Source organism: Phodopus roborovskii, unplaced genomic scaffold, assembly GCF_943737965.1.
Source record: "Phodopus roborovskii unplaced genomic scaffold, PHOROB, whole genome shotgun sequence".
NCBI classification, from domain to species: domain Eukaryota; kingdom Metazoa; phylum Chordata; class Mammalia; order Rodentia; family Cricetidae; genus Phodopus; species Phodopus roborovskii.
The window spans coordinates 31,621,682-31,638,448 of NW_026126540.1; the positions used below are offsets into that span (position 1 = coordinate 31,621,682).

The following is a 16,767-nucleotide window of genomic DNA, read 5'->3' on the forward strand; positions in this document are numbered from 1 at the left end:
TCTGAGCTCCAAGGGGCAGCCGTTCTAAACTTTTCGGTTAGGCTCCTGGAACCAAGAGCCGGAGGTACCCTTACCCTGGAAAATGCCAGAAATTAGCCAGCTGAGGGGGTTCTGGTACCCAGCATGATAGACTGAGGGATTCCAGGACAGAAAATGATCAGAAGACCTAGAAAGGGACCTGGCAGGGTAACCCCTGCTTCGCGGAGGCCTCTGCTGACAAGACGAGGCAGCCTACAAGTTCCAGCATGCATCGGGTACACTCCGGCCGACTGACAGTACCACACACCAATGGGAGATCCCTATCAAGAGTTTGGGGCGGACCCCAACCTGCGGCACTCAGCGAGGCTTTTTCAAAGGTCCTGAGGCCTCTCTGGGGGCCAGAGCTCAACTTCGTGAAATGGTGACGCCGACCACGCTACGCCGCTCACTCCCAGACTCCTCCTTCCGGCCCTGCCTGCAGCCATCCCCTCGTCTGCCGCGCGAATGGCCAGGCAAGGATGTGGAACATGCTGAGCTTACTGGATGGCAATGGTGTCACTCTGGAGGGCGGCGCGGCTCCGAGCGGCGAGGCCCACCCCTCTCGGACGGTGATTGGACTCTTCGGAGCCTTCTTGGGCTGGGATTGGTGCGAGGAGGGGCGACGGCTCTGGGGCCTTCTGAGCAGCTTAGGGAGGCAGCAGTACCTGGCGCTGCGCCCTGAGAGAGCCGGAGGACCCTCTACCTCATCGCCCGGGGGGCGAGGGCGCGCTTGTCGCGTGGTTGGGGCGGGACCAGTGGGGTGGGAGGGGGTGGCCGTGGAGGACACGAAATGCAGGGGTCAGGGTGGTGGTGGCAGGGTTAGCTGGGGACTAGATCTAGAAGCGCTTGCGAGGAGGACTTGGGTGATTGAGCAGGGCGCGGACGTGTCTGGTATGAGATGCAGTAGAAAGGAAGGGCCCAGCCACGAATCCGGAGTAGATCTGTGGATGGTTCCTCAGAGGCACCCTCTTTTTCTGGGCGCTCTTTTATTTGGCAACACGAGAGCCCTCATGGTCTCTGTTTAAATTCTGGGAAATCTGTCTTTGGGTAATATAACCTATTATAGGACTACCCAGGGCTCTTTCTGATACTGGGTACAGACGTGGGGAAGATGTCAGAAAACAGGAAGCCGCTTCTGGGTTTCGTGCACAAAGTCCCCGATGCGAATGCATCTGGGAACTCAGGCAAGACTCACTGCCCTTCGTGTCTGGGGCTTTTCAAAGCCCCCAGGCTCTTGCCTTGCTTGCATACGGTGTGCACCACGTGTCTGGAAAAGCTGGAACCGTTCTCAGTAGTGGACATCCGTGGGGGTGACTCAGACACAAGCTCTGAGGGGTCACTATTCCAGGAACCCAAGTCACGCAGCTTGCAGCCACAGATTGGCATCCTCTGTCCGGTATGTGATGCTCAGGTGGACCTGCCCTTGGGTGGAGTGAAGGCTTTAACGATAGACCACTTGGCCATGAATGACGTGATGCTGGAGAGTCTGCGTGGGGAAGGCCAGGGCCTGGTGTGTGACCTGTGCAGCGACAGAGAAGTAGAGAAGAGGTGTCAGACCTGCAAAGCCAATCTGTGCCACTTCTGCTGCCAGGCTCATAGGTAAAGAGGGAATACCCCACCTGTTGTGGCTTAAGAGTGGAGTGCAAAGATATCAAGACACAAATCCCTGGTGGGTAGGCCTAAAGGAAAGCTTTCCTACACAAACCGCAAAGAACAACACACCATGTAATCACATGGAAGTTAATGCAGCTGGCCTGATACCTGTAATAATAAAAACACCACAGGTTTCAGTTTACAGAGCATGTTTTTCTTCCATCACCAATCATTGCACCCAGTGCTGGAGAGACAGGATTACTATGTTAACATAGACCCTGCCCTTGATCCCATCTGATCATTGTTAACTTTTACAGAGAGATAAGTGCTTATTTCACCATATTTATTAAGATAGAAAGTAATATTTTGTGATTTGACAAGTTCCCATAACTAGTAAGTGTGTAAACACAACTGAGTCCTCAAGTCAGACCTGCCTCTTCTGTGTTCTTTTTCCTAAATGCATGCCACCTTCTTGGCACAGGTATCAATTGATCGGCTCTGCCTTTCTGCTCATAGAGGTACCTGGAGAGCAGACCAGTAGATGGTGATTGGGATGTTTCGTCTCTTACCACACTCAATGATGTTTATTAGATCATTTACTTGTTGTCCCCCTTTCTCCTCCAACCCACTCTGGTGCATCAGAATAGAAAACAAAACAAGTATACAAGGTTTTCAGATTAACCTAGAACAGCTTTGTTTTCTGGCCTTACCAACAGAACAGTTGTCATTGCTCCCTATTTTTAACTTGTGTGATCATCTCTATGACTGTCACATTGCCAGCTCAACAGCTGACCCATTTTCTCTGCAGCCACACTTGGACCAGAACTGGCATGTTCACTGGAAGGTGATGGGAGTGTTACCAGGGAACGCTACAAACAGTCACTGTATTTTCTTAGGGGTTTCCCTGAGTCCCCTAGGAGGCTGTAGAAAAGAGGAATTAAAAAGAGCTTTGATTTTAGTGTCCATTGATTTCATTTTCTATTAATCTCATGACTCTTGAAGGAAATTCTGGCCTGCTAAGGTACATGATGTGGACACTGGTCAAAGGAATTGCTTTACTAAAACGTTACTTAAACAGGAGACAAGAGACTGTCAGAGCCAGCTGGCTGCTTTCACTGCTACAAAGATCCATCTGGCATGGTTGTATCACTTGGTGCTAGGCTTCCACCATGCTTTAGGATATGGGCCGTGGCTCTTGTGTAAACTTACCAGATTAACTCTGAGAGTTTCTCAGAACATAGTCTCAACGTTGTACCTTTGAAGTTGTATCCCAAGCCAAACCCAAGTATATGTGTATTGTACTCTAAACAACAGTCCTCAGATAGGCCTGAGTCTCACTGTGTGGGAAAATAATCAAGCAAAGAGAACCCTATAGTTTGACATTAGAAGTTCTGAGGGATGTGACTGCAATCTGTTTAGCTCTTAGAACGTCTTTGCCAAACGGTCTCCCTCTAGAGTCATACCCTCACTTGGTGCTTCTTCCCAGGCGGCAAAAGAAGACGATGTATCATACCATGGTGGACTTGAAAGACTTGAAAGGCTACAGCAGGGTTGGAAAGCCCATCCTGTGTACTGCTCACCCTGCAGAGGAGCTGAGGCTGTTCTGTGAACTCTGTGACCGGCCGGTGTGTCGGGACTGTGTAGTTGGGGAACACCGAGAGCACCCCTATGACTTCACCAGCAACGTCATCCACAAGCATGGAGACTCCGTGCGGGAGCTCCTTAGAGGCACCCAGCCCCACGTGGAGGCCCTGGAGGAAGCCCTGGCTCAGATCAAAACCATCAACAGTGGCCTCCAGGAGCGAGTGGAGGCAGTGGCAGCTGATGTCCGAACATTCTCTGAGGGCTACATCAAAGCCATCGAGGAGCATCGGGACAAGCTGCTAAAGCAGCTGGATGACATACGGGTCCAGAAGGAAAACTCTCTGCAGCTGCAGAAAGCACAGCTGGAACAGCTGCTGGCTGACATGCGGACTGGAGTGGAGTTCACTGAGCACCTGCTGACCAGCGGCTCGGACTTAGAAATCCTCATCACCAAGGGAGTGGTGGTAGACCGGCTCCGGAAGCTGAACACAGTTGAATACAGCGCCCGCCCGGGAGTGAACGATAAGATCTGCTTCTGTCCTCAGGAGAGGGCAGGCCAGTGTCGGGGCTATGAAGTGTACGGGGCCATTAACACCAAAGAAGTTGATCCAGCTAAATGTGTCCTTCAGGGAGAAGGTAGGGAAACATTTCCCATCAGCTCTGAGAGGACCAAGCACGGAGATAGGATATTTAGAGGCTGGGGCACTGTGACCTGCTGTCTGAGGGTGTAGCTCAATCAGCAGAGTGCTTGCCTAACTTGCACAAAGCCTGGGTCTGATGGCCAGCACCACATAAAACTGAGCACGGCTACCCATGCCTATAATCCCAGCACTCAGGAGGTGAAGGAGGAGGGTAAGAAGTTTGAGGACGTCTTTGGATGCATAGAAAGGTTGAGGACTACTGAGCTATACAAGAGCATGTGTCAAAAAGAAAAAAGAAGTGAGACTTGTTTAGCTAGGAGTACCCTACTTCTGGCCCCTGACCAAGGGGAGAGACACTAATTTGAAAGGCTTGCTCTTGCTCTTTATTCTCCCTTGGTCTAGGTGGGCCACAGTTAATACTGGAGTGAGGCTTGAGCCTGTTCCATCTCAGAAGAGCAGAAGCTCCTGAGAATTTTAAGGACCATCCTTTAGGGTGATAGAGCCTGGCCACCCCCACAGGAGTTGACAGCACTGACTAGGACAAGGCAAAATCTGCCTGTGCAGAAACACACATGGCAGCCCCTAGTGCTTGGGTAGCTATGCCGAAGGTTACAAAGCAAAGAGGAACAACAAAATCACAGCTTCCTTTCTTCCCTACCATTTTGGGTCACAAAAACTTTATATCATTGGAATTTCAAAGGATTTGGTAGGTTGAGGTCTTTTGTTTGTTTATTTGTTGGAGACAGGGTCTCACTGGGTAGCTCTGGCTCTCCTAGGACTATGTAGAACAGGCTGGTCTCAAACTCACAGAAATCCACCTGCCTCTGAGTGCTGGGTTTAAAGGGGTGCATCACCAGGCCCAGCTATAAATGGTTCTTTTATACAGGTATTCTGTTGCTAAGGGAAATATATTATTCAGACATATTTCACAGATCAATCCTAATGGGAATTTTTTATTCAAGAGTTGCCTTTACTTTAGCAAAGAATTTCTAAGTCTTTGGAAGTCACAGATCACTCTGCAAACGATCTTTCCCAGACATACCCACTAAGTAGGGCATACAATTTCAGGAATTTCCTTCATAGGCCTCTCCACTGTGCCAGGTAGTTCACAACCTCAGGCTGAGAAACCTGGTTTCTTCTGCATGCTGCCCTCCAGGCTGTAGCCAGTGGGTAATCCTCAGCACCTTGGCAATAGCTGCAGAGTTGCAGGGGCTTTCAGAACAGGGATGCAGCAAACTGGGATGCATTATCAGCTTCCTATTCTTGTAGGATCTGGGGCTTGCAGAAGGTAGTTTTGAGGATACCAGTCTGCAGGTCTAAGGGCTTTCTAGAATAATCTTGAATATTTGCAGAGATTCCCTGGGCTGCAGAATCCCATGTGACCCAAGAGTAACTGCTGCTGAACCATTTACCCAGGCCTCCAGGAAGGGTACCCAAGCAGTATGGCGAGAGGGAGCAGGGTAGTTCAAATAACTGGGAAGGAAGCACAAGCTTTGTTGGTCTAACTGGGGGCAATCCGTTTGCCTGCAGGGTGAGTGAGCGCTGTTTGTCTTTTGCAGATCTCCACAGAGCTCGAGAGAAACAGACAGCCTCCTTTACTCTGCTTTGTAAGGATGCTGCAGGAGAGAGCATGGGCAAGGGAGGGGACAACGTCCAGGTGGCAGTCGTCCCCAAAGATAAAAAAGACAGGTATGTGTTAAACTTGTCATGTGTAGTAGGCAGTGAGGAAAGAACCAGGGCCTTTGAGTCACTGGAGATAAAACTGGACTCCTTTAGGAGTAGGATTTCCTGCCTGGACTCACCCTGACGCCAGCTCCAAATAACACGCTGAAACTCTGTATTTGACATAATGCTGTTGGCCAGGTACTAGTTTCTTATCGGCTAGCTCTGTCTTAATTATTAACCCATTTCTATTAATCTAAGAATTTCCACGTGGTCTCATCTTATCGGAGAGTGGAACCGGTGTCTGCTCTCTCCAATCTCCACATGCTGACTCCTCCCTACTTCTTCCTCTCTCCTCCTAGTCTCCTAGTCCCACCTATCTTGCTTTCCTATTGGCCATCAGTGCTTTATTCATTAACCAATAAGAGAAGCATATTTACAGAATAACATCTCCCATCACTCCTTCGTCATATGGTTCCATAATGCCATGAGAAAATGATTCCACACAACCAAATGTGTCCCCTATGTAGGCTTCATGGCTTAGCTTCAGTTTTATTTCTCAGTGTAGCAGCTTGCTGCCTCTAGATTGTCCTCATTCCAAACTTTGGAATAGATTTTTTTTTTTTTTTTTTTTTTTTGATATGTAACAGGATTGTGCCATTTTTTAAACTTAGTCTATTTTCCTACTAAGTTATCCCAGGATTGTGTTTATATTTTTCCCTTTGCAACTGGCATTAAGAAGAAGAAGAAGAAGAAGAAGAAGAAGAAGAAGAAGAAGGGGGTCACAGAGCAGGGAGTACAACAGAGACCTGCCTGCAAAAAAAAAAAAAAAAAAAAAAAAAGCTCAGGAGCATCCTCCAGGTTCTCAGGATACTGGACTAAAGTAGAACTGATGCTACTTACCTTCAGTGTAAGGGGCATTTATAATTCATATTAAACCTAAAGGATGTAATGCCACAGACTCTGGCCTCAGATGGGCACAGCTGAAGCAGGTTCATGGGAGGGAATGACCTTTTGAAATCTTCTTTCACTCAGCCCAATCAGAACAGTGGTCCAGGACAACAAGGATGGATCATACCACGTGTCCTTCACCCCCAAGGAAGCTGGAGTCTACACTGTGTGGGTCTGCATCAGAGAGCAGCACGTGCAGGTAAGGAAGGTCCCACGCCTGCTCTCACTTGGTCTCTCATAGGACCAGCTGCTTAAGAGTTGAAATAAACTGTCCTTTGTTCTTCATCATGGACGCAGCCCCAGTTCTGCGACTCTTGTCCCTACTGGAGAGTGCTCAAGGTCCTGACACTGCTGTATATTTCACCCATGGCAGTTACACTGCACTTTATTCTCTTCCTGGTTAGTTTGTTGGGATTTTTAATCCAGGGAAGATGTCTTGACCACAGGGGAGTCCCTTAGCAGACAAGCACACAGTCAATGGTTTCCAAGCTTTCCACACCGTGAGTGGGCTACAGTTGGCAGGGTTACAGCTCCTCCTGTTGCCTGCCCAGTCATTTATCTGCCTAACCATCAGTGCATGGAACATATGTGTGTCTGTACCATGGTCTCAGTCTCCCCACAAGTAAGTGTAACACCTCTTGGTTTAGGGAGTTTGAAAATCTCTGCTGACATTGGAGCAATCGTTCCCTCAGCCAGAAGGCAACACTGATGGCCATAGGCACCATGGTGGCCATGTTAATCATGTGACCTGTGCATTGGGAAGACTCATTTGGTGCCATTACTGCTGATGTAATCACAGTATGTCAGGATGGGTTGGATGTCTTTGTATTCTTTACTTCCATTTTCTTCAAATCCTACTCAGACAGATCAGCCTTGCCCTAATAGTCAGTAGCTGTAATCAACATTGGAATTTGAACCTATTACTTTAACTCTGGGTTGTTTTGTTTCATTTTGTTGTTGTATGAAATAGCAGACAGAATATTGTTATAGTCTGTAGTCTGGCCTACAATTCACTGTGTAGCCAGGCTGGCCTTGAACTATTGATCCTCTTGCCCTGACCTCCTAAGTACAGGAATTATAGGATATGCCAATCATATTTGCTACCAGGTCCTTTTTAAAAATAAAAATAAAAATGTGTCTGCCAGCCTTCCATTATTGTGACATATACCAGATCTATAAACTTAAAGGAGAAAAAGGTTTATTTTGGCTCATAATTTGAGAGGTTCAATCTATGGTGGGAGACTTGACATTGGGAAGTCTTCTAGGGTGCAGGCTTCCTCTTTGTCTATCATACGATGTGGCTCTTACACAGGGGCCAGGACAACTACAATACTTAATAAACATGTGTGTTTATCTGGGAAAGAAAATACAAATTAGAATTGACATCAAGACTCCTAAAGACTATAGTCAGTCACACAAAAGCCTGAGACAAGATGACTGTGTGGAGTGGGTTACTTCCTTCAAAGCTGGAGGGAGGCAGAAGCCATAGAACTTGAGCCAACCTCAAGCTAATTCAGATGTCACTGAAATTGAAGCTGACCCTACAGAACTGTCTTCAGTGCCCAGAGGTTCAGTAGCTACAGGCAACACACATCTGAGTCAGGCCTCACTGAATTTGTGTTTGCCCCATCTGGCTGAGACGTGTCTATTGAGATCTATTTCTATCCTGCATCCCTGTCCCTCCTGTGACTCAGCCTGCTTATCATGCTCTGATGTTCAGCACACACATACACCCTGCGTTGATATCTGAGGTGCCATTCTTTGCTCTTGGCCTAAACCCTTCAGGGCTCACCATTCACTATGACTGTGAGGAGAAAGCATCGGCCACACCCAGGGGTGTTTCACTGCTGTGCCTTCTGCTCCAGTGGAGGCCAGAAAACTGCACGCTGTGCCTGCGGTGGCACTATGCCAGGTAAGGATGGTCGCTGCCCTCACACCTGCTCACCCATGCAGCAGCAAGGGTCCTGCCCTTCTCTGCCTCACAGCTACTGGACAGGGTGTTTTAACCAAGGCTGTACTTCTAGAATCCCAGCCTCACGTGTGGAGGCAGGGCAAGGTGCTTGCACAGTAAGCCTCCTGCTCTGAATTGAAATGAGTTCTTGATACAGTTCACTGGTCCACAGGCCTTGTGACCAGTCCACAGGCCTCCTGCTTCTTTGTGGGAGTCTCAGGTTCAGTCTGAACACATTCTAGCAGTCTGAGCACTGTGAAATGCAGACCCACCAAAAACCATACAGAAATCTCAAAGGGGGCGGCGGATCAGGGAAGTGGTGAGTGAGCAACATCTGACTCTCAGGAAAGGCAGGATCTCCAGGCAAGAGATCCAAATATATTTTTAAAAAAGTATTCTATCATGGGGTTCAAGAGATGCAATCATGTGCGTCTTCCAAAAGACCCAAGTTCAATTCCTAGTCCCCACAACTGTTTATTACTCCAATTCAAGGGATATGATGCTTTCTTCAGGCATACACATGGTACATAGACATTTGCATAGATAAAACACTCATGTGCATAAAATAATAAAAAATTTCCATCTTTAATGGTGGCCCTGCACCACTATCTGCCTTTGTTTTTCATGTCACTCATTGTGTATAGGTAAGATCCAAGCCAGTTCATTTAACACTTAAAATGCAAACTAGATCACCTTCAGTTTGCACATTGGACAGTTTTGAGAGCCTGGCCTGGCCATGATGCCTCAATAGTTCTAGTTAAAGTGGAGTGAAATGGGTAGTTCCTTCAGAGAAATTTTCACTGCTTAAGTCTGAATGTTGCCAGGTTTAATTTGTACAGCAAGAGCTGGGCTCTATTTTCAGTTGTCTTCCTCCCTTTGTATTATGCAGGTGGGTACCTTGGCTGTGGCCATGGACACAAAGGACACCCAGGTCGTCCACACTGGTCTTGCTGTGGGAAGTTTATTGAGAAGTCTGAGTGCACGTACACAGCTGGGCAGAGTGCTCCGAGGAGTCTGCTTAGGACCGTGGCTCTCTGATGGTTCCCTGGGTTCAAGTTTAGCCAGGTAAATCTGAAGCCAACGAGACTTAAGATGTACAGAGGACCCAAGAGCTTGAGTAGTTCCAAAGAGACTGACAGAATTAAAGACAAAGTGCTTTCTCTAACTTCAGAGTTCAAGTGCTTTTTTGCGTATGTGGGCTTCTCACCTATACCACAGCTGAGTGTAGACCACCATTGCACTACTCTTCGAGGCAGGCTGACGAACTGCTCCACAGGAGGCTCTTTTCTGTTTCATACAGGCATCAAAGTGTTTATGCCATGGGAACATAAAGATCATGGAGCAGAGAGGACATTATATCCTTACTCTCCATTGTATTACAGCTCTTCGGTTTATCCCTGAGCTAGAATGTAAGTGCTCCTGTCGGAGAATGAAAACCCTTTGTTCTACTCACTTTTTGTTAGTGTACGTTCAGTGGTTTTCCTAGTACGTAGTTTATGACAATTACAGTGATTCTGTTGTTTAGCTGAGAACCTGGGTGATGACTCATCTGTGGGGCACACACAGTTAACAAGGAGGAATGATGTGGAACGATCTCACCCATCTGTTGCAGTCCTTAAGCAGATGATGGAGAGTCCCCCATCCTCACAGCTCTCAGATAATAGAGGGGTTTACTATGTCTCTATATCCAGCAACAGCTGGAAGTGTTGACTCTGCAGGCTGCCCCCAGTGGCTATAGGATTCTGGGAAAATCAGCCCTGCCAAGTTCTTCCCTGCATACACATTGTGTGTTCTGGGATCCTTAGTTTCTTATATAACAGTAAACTCAACACACAATAAATACAATAACTGAAGTTTGCACTCTAAGATTTCTCAGGGAGTGATGACTCATTGGAGCGATGACTTGGGTAAAGGAAAGGAAGTGACCCACTTAGTTGACAGCTGTCAGGTCACCACAGGACACATTTTCTTCTTGGAGCTGCTACATTGTAGCTATAGGCATTAAGATTCTGCCTTTCTTCCTTTTCTGGAAACATTTTTCTTTAGTTCCATTCTGTAAGCGAAATCCAATGTTCCCAGAAGACAGGGCTGCCCATCACCCTCAAGTTGGTTGTTGATAGTTATTCATTCTTTGTTTCTGGGCCTAGAGTCAGATGCCTCTTGAGCTTACCATTGTTGCTTTGAGATCACTGGTTCACAGCCAGGAGTGGTTTTGCCCCACCCCAACCTCCCTGAGGAATGTCTGGCATTGGAGAATGTCTTGGAGATACAGGGACTAGAAGCTTATAGTTAAGGTTACAGGTCAGACTTTGACAGTGCCTAGGATAGCTTTCTGCAGCAAATGGAACATGCTCTGCCTTCCTGAAGTGTCATTTTCATGTTCGATGAGGCATCACTTCTGCATTCTGCTCCTTTACTCATCTTTGCGGTTTCCTGTTCTCTGTACACTCAGGAGAGCTGAAGCACAGTTCTTCCATTCTTCCCTGTTCCCAAGACCTCATTCTGTCACTTAAAAACCATTCAGACAAAGTGACTCCCAAGTTCCCCTCCAGGTCTACTCTAGATAATTATGTCCAGCACATCTCCCCTGGTGTGTACAGTAAGCACCTCAAATTAAAACGACTTCCAGCACCCAGTTCTCACTGCTTGCCATCATCAAACTGCTTCTCCTATTGTCCTCTCCTGCACTTTAAAAGCACAACTCTGTCCTTACGTTGGGGGAGCCTTGGAAACATCCTGAGTGTCATACACCATATCCAAACCACAGGGCACTCCCATCAGCCTTACCTTCACTCGTGACTACTGCTCTCTGCATCCACTGCTACTATTGCTACTGTCCTGGTCTGAGATGCCAAGACTTCCCACCTGAAAGGTTTGTCATTGTCTTCTAGCCAGCCTGCTTCTGCCTAACCTTCCCGCCCCCCGCCACACACACACAAACTTACACTATTTCCCCCAGAAGACAGCCTCTCAAAATGTCACATCTTTCTGCTTACCCTCTAGTGGCCTCCCATCTTACTCAGAACAAAGTCAGCACACATACTACACATTACCATGTATGACCAGCACGGTCTGATCCATGTCCTCTGTCCAGTCATGGTGCCCCTGCCGGGTATCCCTCAGACTCTTTTCTTGGAGCCTTTATCTGGCCTTCTGTCTGACATGCCCTTCTCAAAGATGTATACTTTATGATTCACTCTGATTTCTTCAAGTTTCTACACTAGTGTCAACTACCATCCTATTAGTGAGCTAACTACCCTGTATAAAATGTCAGTATCCTACCCAGGAGAAGGTAGCACCCTGCATGGCTTCATCATCTGGAGACTTTGAGCTCCCTGAGGCCGGGAACTTGACATTTAGTAACTGTATTTTCCCCATGCAGGGCAGATTTTGGCTCATAGTAGAGACAATAGCATGTTTTCATGAATTAGCCAAATACCACTTGGGAAAATGTTTTAACCTTCTATCAAACTTGTTGGATAAAGTATGTGCACCCAAGGGACCAGCCTTGAATTTTCCAATTATCTCAGACATCTAGGGAGTCTGCTGCCATAAAGTCTCTTGGATTACATCATTTTTCCCAGGTGTCTTCATGAGTCAGTGCAGCCCATTACATCAAAGCCCACGAGCCTTGCTCGGAGAGGATGAAACAACTGGTCCACTTTTTTGTAGGTGAAGCTGCATCACTAGAAAACTTTGATTTCTATAGGACATCTAGGTTCTGGCTAATACCTAGGTCTCTAAGCAGTACTGCTGCTAACGATTCTGTTTTTGGAAGCCTCCAGGGTGGCAGGAGGGGTGGCTCTTTCTTAGCTTGACAATAATAGGGTCTTAGTTTAATCCACTTGCTCTGGCAGCTAAAGATCCATGAAAAGTCAGAGTGGCCTGAAAACTCCATGGTACGGAAAAGGAATTGGAGGCTCTAGGGACTGTCCTAGGATACAGTGCATTTCAGAACTCTGAGCTATGCATACCGAAGCATCAAGATGCAGCTCTATGACATAAGAGATGTGGCTGGTGTTACAGCTGAGAAAAAAGAAAAAGCCTCCCTCTGGGATTCTGTGACAGGGTAAACGAGGCTGTCTTGGAAAATCACTAATTGGCCTGGCAAAAGAAGGTAAACCATGTATTCCCAGGGTAGTATATGATATATTCTAATTCATACACCACATAGACCGAAGGCTGCAATGCCCAAGGGACCTGGAACTAACCTATGGCAAGTAGTCAGCTAATAGCTGTCAAACTTGGACATGCTTGCTAAGGGCCATTTCTTCTCAGGCGTCTCTATCATTACTTTGACCCTGTAACTTCAAAATGGTAATTTTACTGCCTTCATTTCATCAGGAATCTTACTGTAGCCATGAAGTTCTGAAAACAAGGTCCACCTTACAAATAGGGGACCAAACATAGGCTTTAAAAGCTCATACTAACTAGCTGTGCATCTAGCTAAGGTGAGGCCAGAATCAGAACTCAGTGGAACTTCCCGGGTTATTCTCACCAGTGCCCATCTTTACCTGCTCTACAGGGGCCTTTCAAACAGATTGCAGTGTCTCCTGCCACACTGACTGGTGAGCGTAGAGTCCATGCCTCTTCCCAACTAGAGGAAATAGTTTTCTAGGGAAGTGTTTTGTTTTCCTTGAAGTTAGCGATGTTTTGAAAACTAATTAATTGCCTGATGAGAGTCTCACACGTCTATCCGTCAGCACACTGACAAGCGCAAATCTCAGCAACTTACAGGGTGTTCTCAATCATGACAGTCCACTGTTGGTAAGGTGGGTGAAGGGGACACATCTGAGGGAAACCTAGTGTCCTGTCACTCCAAGACCATCTATGGCCCAAATTAAATTCAGAGCTCCTGCTATTTCTACCTCTTCCATGACGATTCTTCTACAGATAGTAGGGACCACTGAAACAATATTTTCTAGACATGACAGGCTGCCACACACAGGAACTAAAAGTAGCTGTGACTTATGCATAAGATCAAGTCAGACAAATCCCAGCGTGGATGGAGAAGGGCTTTAAATTCCTAACCCACAGCTTAAGAACTACAGGCAACTGATGGCTGCTAGGGGAGGGACAGTGTCAGTTTGCTTCAGGTATACAACCTCTGTTGACTGCTAATGCTCCAGGGCATGGCCCTGTGCACATACTGTCAGCATGGAGTAGACTCAATGGGTTTAAAAAGAGTACATGATGCTGGGAGGGAAAAGTGGTGGTGGAGGAAATGGTATGAAATTCTCAAACAATGTTTCTAATGGTATTTACCATACCACAACATCTTTTCTTCAGTTCCCATTTCAAGCAGGTTAACAGAAATAAAAAGAAACATTTGGAAAGTTGCATGGGATAGCCTATTTCCGTACATCACTTCTCTCCATGCTCTTCCAGCTACAACTCAGTAATGTGGACCCTACCTGTAGCAGGTGGTCTCTGGATGCTCCGAGGAAAAGATGGGGTTTGGGGAACATAGCATTACCTCTGTGACACTGTCCAACACATTTATTAAGACTACACCAATGATAACACAACGTGGTATATGGTATAAATTAAGTGACACAACAGTATTAAATGTTACTGGTAACTAAAATTGACATCAACATTAAATAATACAATTACTACATGATAGAAATACTGTGATACCAAATGGTACATATACTAAATGATAGTGATGAAACCGAGTAACACAGTCATACTGATGTTGATATACTCCCAAATGAAACAATGATGCACAGGCTAAATGACAGATGCTAGATGATATCATGGTACATACAAAATATCTGTATATATGCAAAATATCTTGACCCTAAGCCTCAGGAACTGTCTAGATTCATCTGGCCACATAGGAATGGCTTGTTGTAGGAGCTTTCCATCTTCTCAGCTTACAAAGAGGCTTACAAGGAGCAGCCTGCCAGCAAGGAGACACGACAGAGCCTACATAGTAAAGGCAATTAAGACCCAGGTCTCCCATCAGCCAAGGTAGCAATATAGAGCTTTGTGGCTGTTTGACAGACAGGGTCTCACCATGTAATTAAGACTACCAAAGAACTTGATATGTTACACAGGCTAACCTCAGACTCAAGATCCTCTTGACTTTGCCTCCAAAGTGCTGGGATTATAGGCATTTGTCACCATGCCTATAATGACTTGCTGGGTTTCACCAAAGCATTTGTACAGTTCTTCCAGACTTTCTTTCCAGACCATCGGTTTGGTTTTGTTTTTCTAAGACAGACCTTGGTCTCACTCTGTAGGCCAGGCTGGCCTGGAATTCACCCTGTAGCATAAGCTGGCCTCTAACTCACAATCCTGCCTTGGCCTCTCCAGTGCTGGCATTGTAATTATAGACCATGACTGGCTTCCACAGCACTTCTGTGCTTTGTTTTGAGTCTCTAACTTAGGCCAGCCTGGAACTTTCCATCCTCTTGCTTCCTAAGTGCTGAGATTGTAGGTGTGCACCAACATGCCAGGCTCAATCTGAAATAACCAACTGGTTTCTATGGCATCAAACAAGCGCAGTGATAAGCATGTTGGACTAACCAGATTGTTAACATGGTGACCCACCCTCAATTCCTGGGAGAGGAATATGTCCCAGTTTAAATAAGATGACATCTAAGGCTCTAGGATCATGGAAACATCCACTCCAGACTCTAACACACACAGCACCAGCAGAGGAAGCTAGATGCCAAAGAGGACCTTGAGGTCAGCCAGTGTGAGCTTGGTGACAGATCCTCCCGACCCTGAAAGGACCTGTTTGGCCAACTCTTTCTTTTTTTCTTGGAGCTGTAAGATCTTCTCTTCCACTGTCCCCTCACAGACGAACCTAGAGCAAATGATGACAAACGTCAGTGCCCAAGCGGCTTACCGAAGCGCGCATTTGAACTTCCCTCCACTTCAGTTCTAAAGGAGATGTCTCCCTGGCATTAGATGAGAGCAGAGAATCCACACAACTTTCACGAATACCTCTGTTTAAAGTGATGTGCCTCAGACTCTGAAGTGAGGGCCCGGCTTTTTGTCCAACTCTACTTTGACAATGTCAGAAGGGCCTCAAAGGTCAAGAGTCTGTCAAGTGTCTGTGTGTTTAAGGACAGTGTCCAATGTCTTAACTAATCCATACCATAACCAGGCTTTTCAAACTGAAGTCACCACTCATTCGAGTACCAACTACGTATATATGTATCTATACATACATATACCATGTCCTATGGAAAGTGACAAAAGGAGTATAGTTTTTTCTCTATAGGAGAAAACAAAGATATGAACATGCAATAAAAATAATGAACTAATAAGACCAAGGAAGTGGTACAGTAGGGGTGTCCAGGGTACACAAGGCAATCTGTGTAGGGCTGCATTAGAGTTAACTCTTAATGTGTGGTATACAGGATGACCCGGTGTGTAATTAGTATAGTAACATACTCATTACACCAGTGTTTGAGATGGTGGAGTAGGCACAGCATCCCAGGGAATGAGAACTTGAGTAAACTGTGCTGAGCTTTATAACATGGTATGTTTAATTAAAGATCATGCTGTCCAGTCAAGTCTACTGGTAGCAAAAATTCAGGAGCTGTGGGCCAGATCCCCAGTGGTTATCCCCAATGCATGGAGATCCTGAGAGTAAATCAGTGAGCCACTGAAGCCAAGTGCCAAGAAAGCCATCAGTTAGAAAGAGCCCTTTGCTGGCAATGCAGGTCAGGCACCGGCAGAGCTGTAGAGGGAGCTGGCAGTGGAGATGGGAAGGAAAGGGCGGTTAGCAGCTCAGAAAATACAACCAAAGGCCTGGGCATGGAAGGGGGAGAGGAGTCTAGTTTCTGGCATTAGAACTAGATAAACCGATACTATCCACACAGATATTGCACATGTATGTACTGAGGCAGTAGGAAGCAAAACTTTCAGACTAACAATTTTACCCTGGAAGGTATAATTATACCAGCACATTCAGGGATTCAATAAGCATTCACTCTGTTATCTGAATGCAAAGCTGATGAATGAAGATGGGCGAGTACTGCATACTTAGGTTTTAGGTGTTTAACAGAGATCCGGATATCTAGGTTGGAAGTTTAGGAGAGAATGGAATTAAAAATAGAGATTTTGAACTTACTGGAGTGATATAATTAAAAGAGAATACGGTATGAGCAGAGAAGAGAGCTAAAGACAGGAAAACTAATTACCACTGCATGTGGCAAATTTTGGATGTCACCAGTGACCCTCAACAGGGTCAGCTTCTATGAAATGGGTGGAAGCACTCTGCAAGCCTGAGGAAGGGATGGAGGTAAGCAGTACTGACTGTGACTTCTAACTCTTCACTAGGCTGCCATGCAAAGGAAGCAAAACCAAGGGCCATGGGAAGAGTGGACCGTAGCACTGAGGCACGTT

The 16,767-nt window shown here is 46.4% G+C and overlaps 2 protein-coding genes across 2 annotated transcripts in view; one reads left to right on the forward strand and one right to left on the reverse strand.

The window, feature by feature from the left end:
- The first annotated feature begins 1,058 nt into the window (after positions 1-1,058).
- Trim45 (tripartite motif containing 45) lies at positions 1,059-9,565 on the forward strand. Its single transcript, XM_051198893.1, has 6 exons — positions 1,059-1,617; positions 3,098-3,831; positions 5,396-5,525; positions 6,534-6,648; positions 8,235-8,361; positions 9,290-9,565. The coding sequence occupies exons 1-6, from the start codon at positions 1,130-1,132 to the stop codon at positions 9,436-9,438; spliced, it is 1,743 nt and encodes a 580-aa protein (XP_051054850.1). The 5' UTR covers positions 1,059-1,129; the 3' UTR covers positions 9,439-9,565.
- A 4,331-nt stretch (positions 9,566-13,896) lies between these two features.
- The window catches only part of Ttf2 (transcription termination factor 2), a 32,984-nt gene continuing 30,113 nt past the window's right edge, over positions 13,897-16,767 (reverse strand). The window contains exon 23 of the mRNA XM_051198904.1: positions 13,897-15,217. Coding sequence (XP_051054861.1) covers positions 15,073-15,217 — 145 coding nt within the window. The 3' untranslated portion in view covers positions 13,897-15,072. The remainder of the gene's footprint in view (positions 15,218-16,767) is intronic.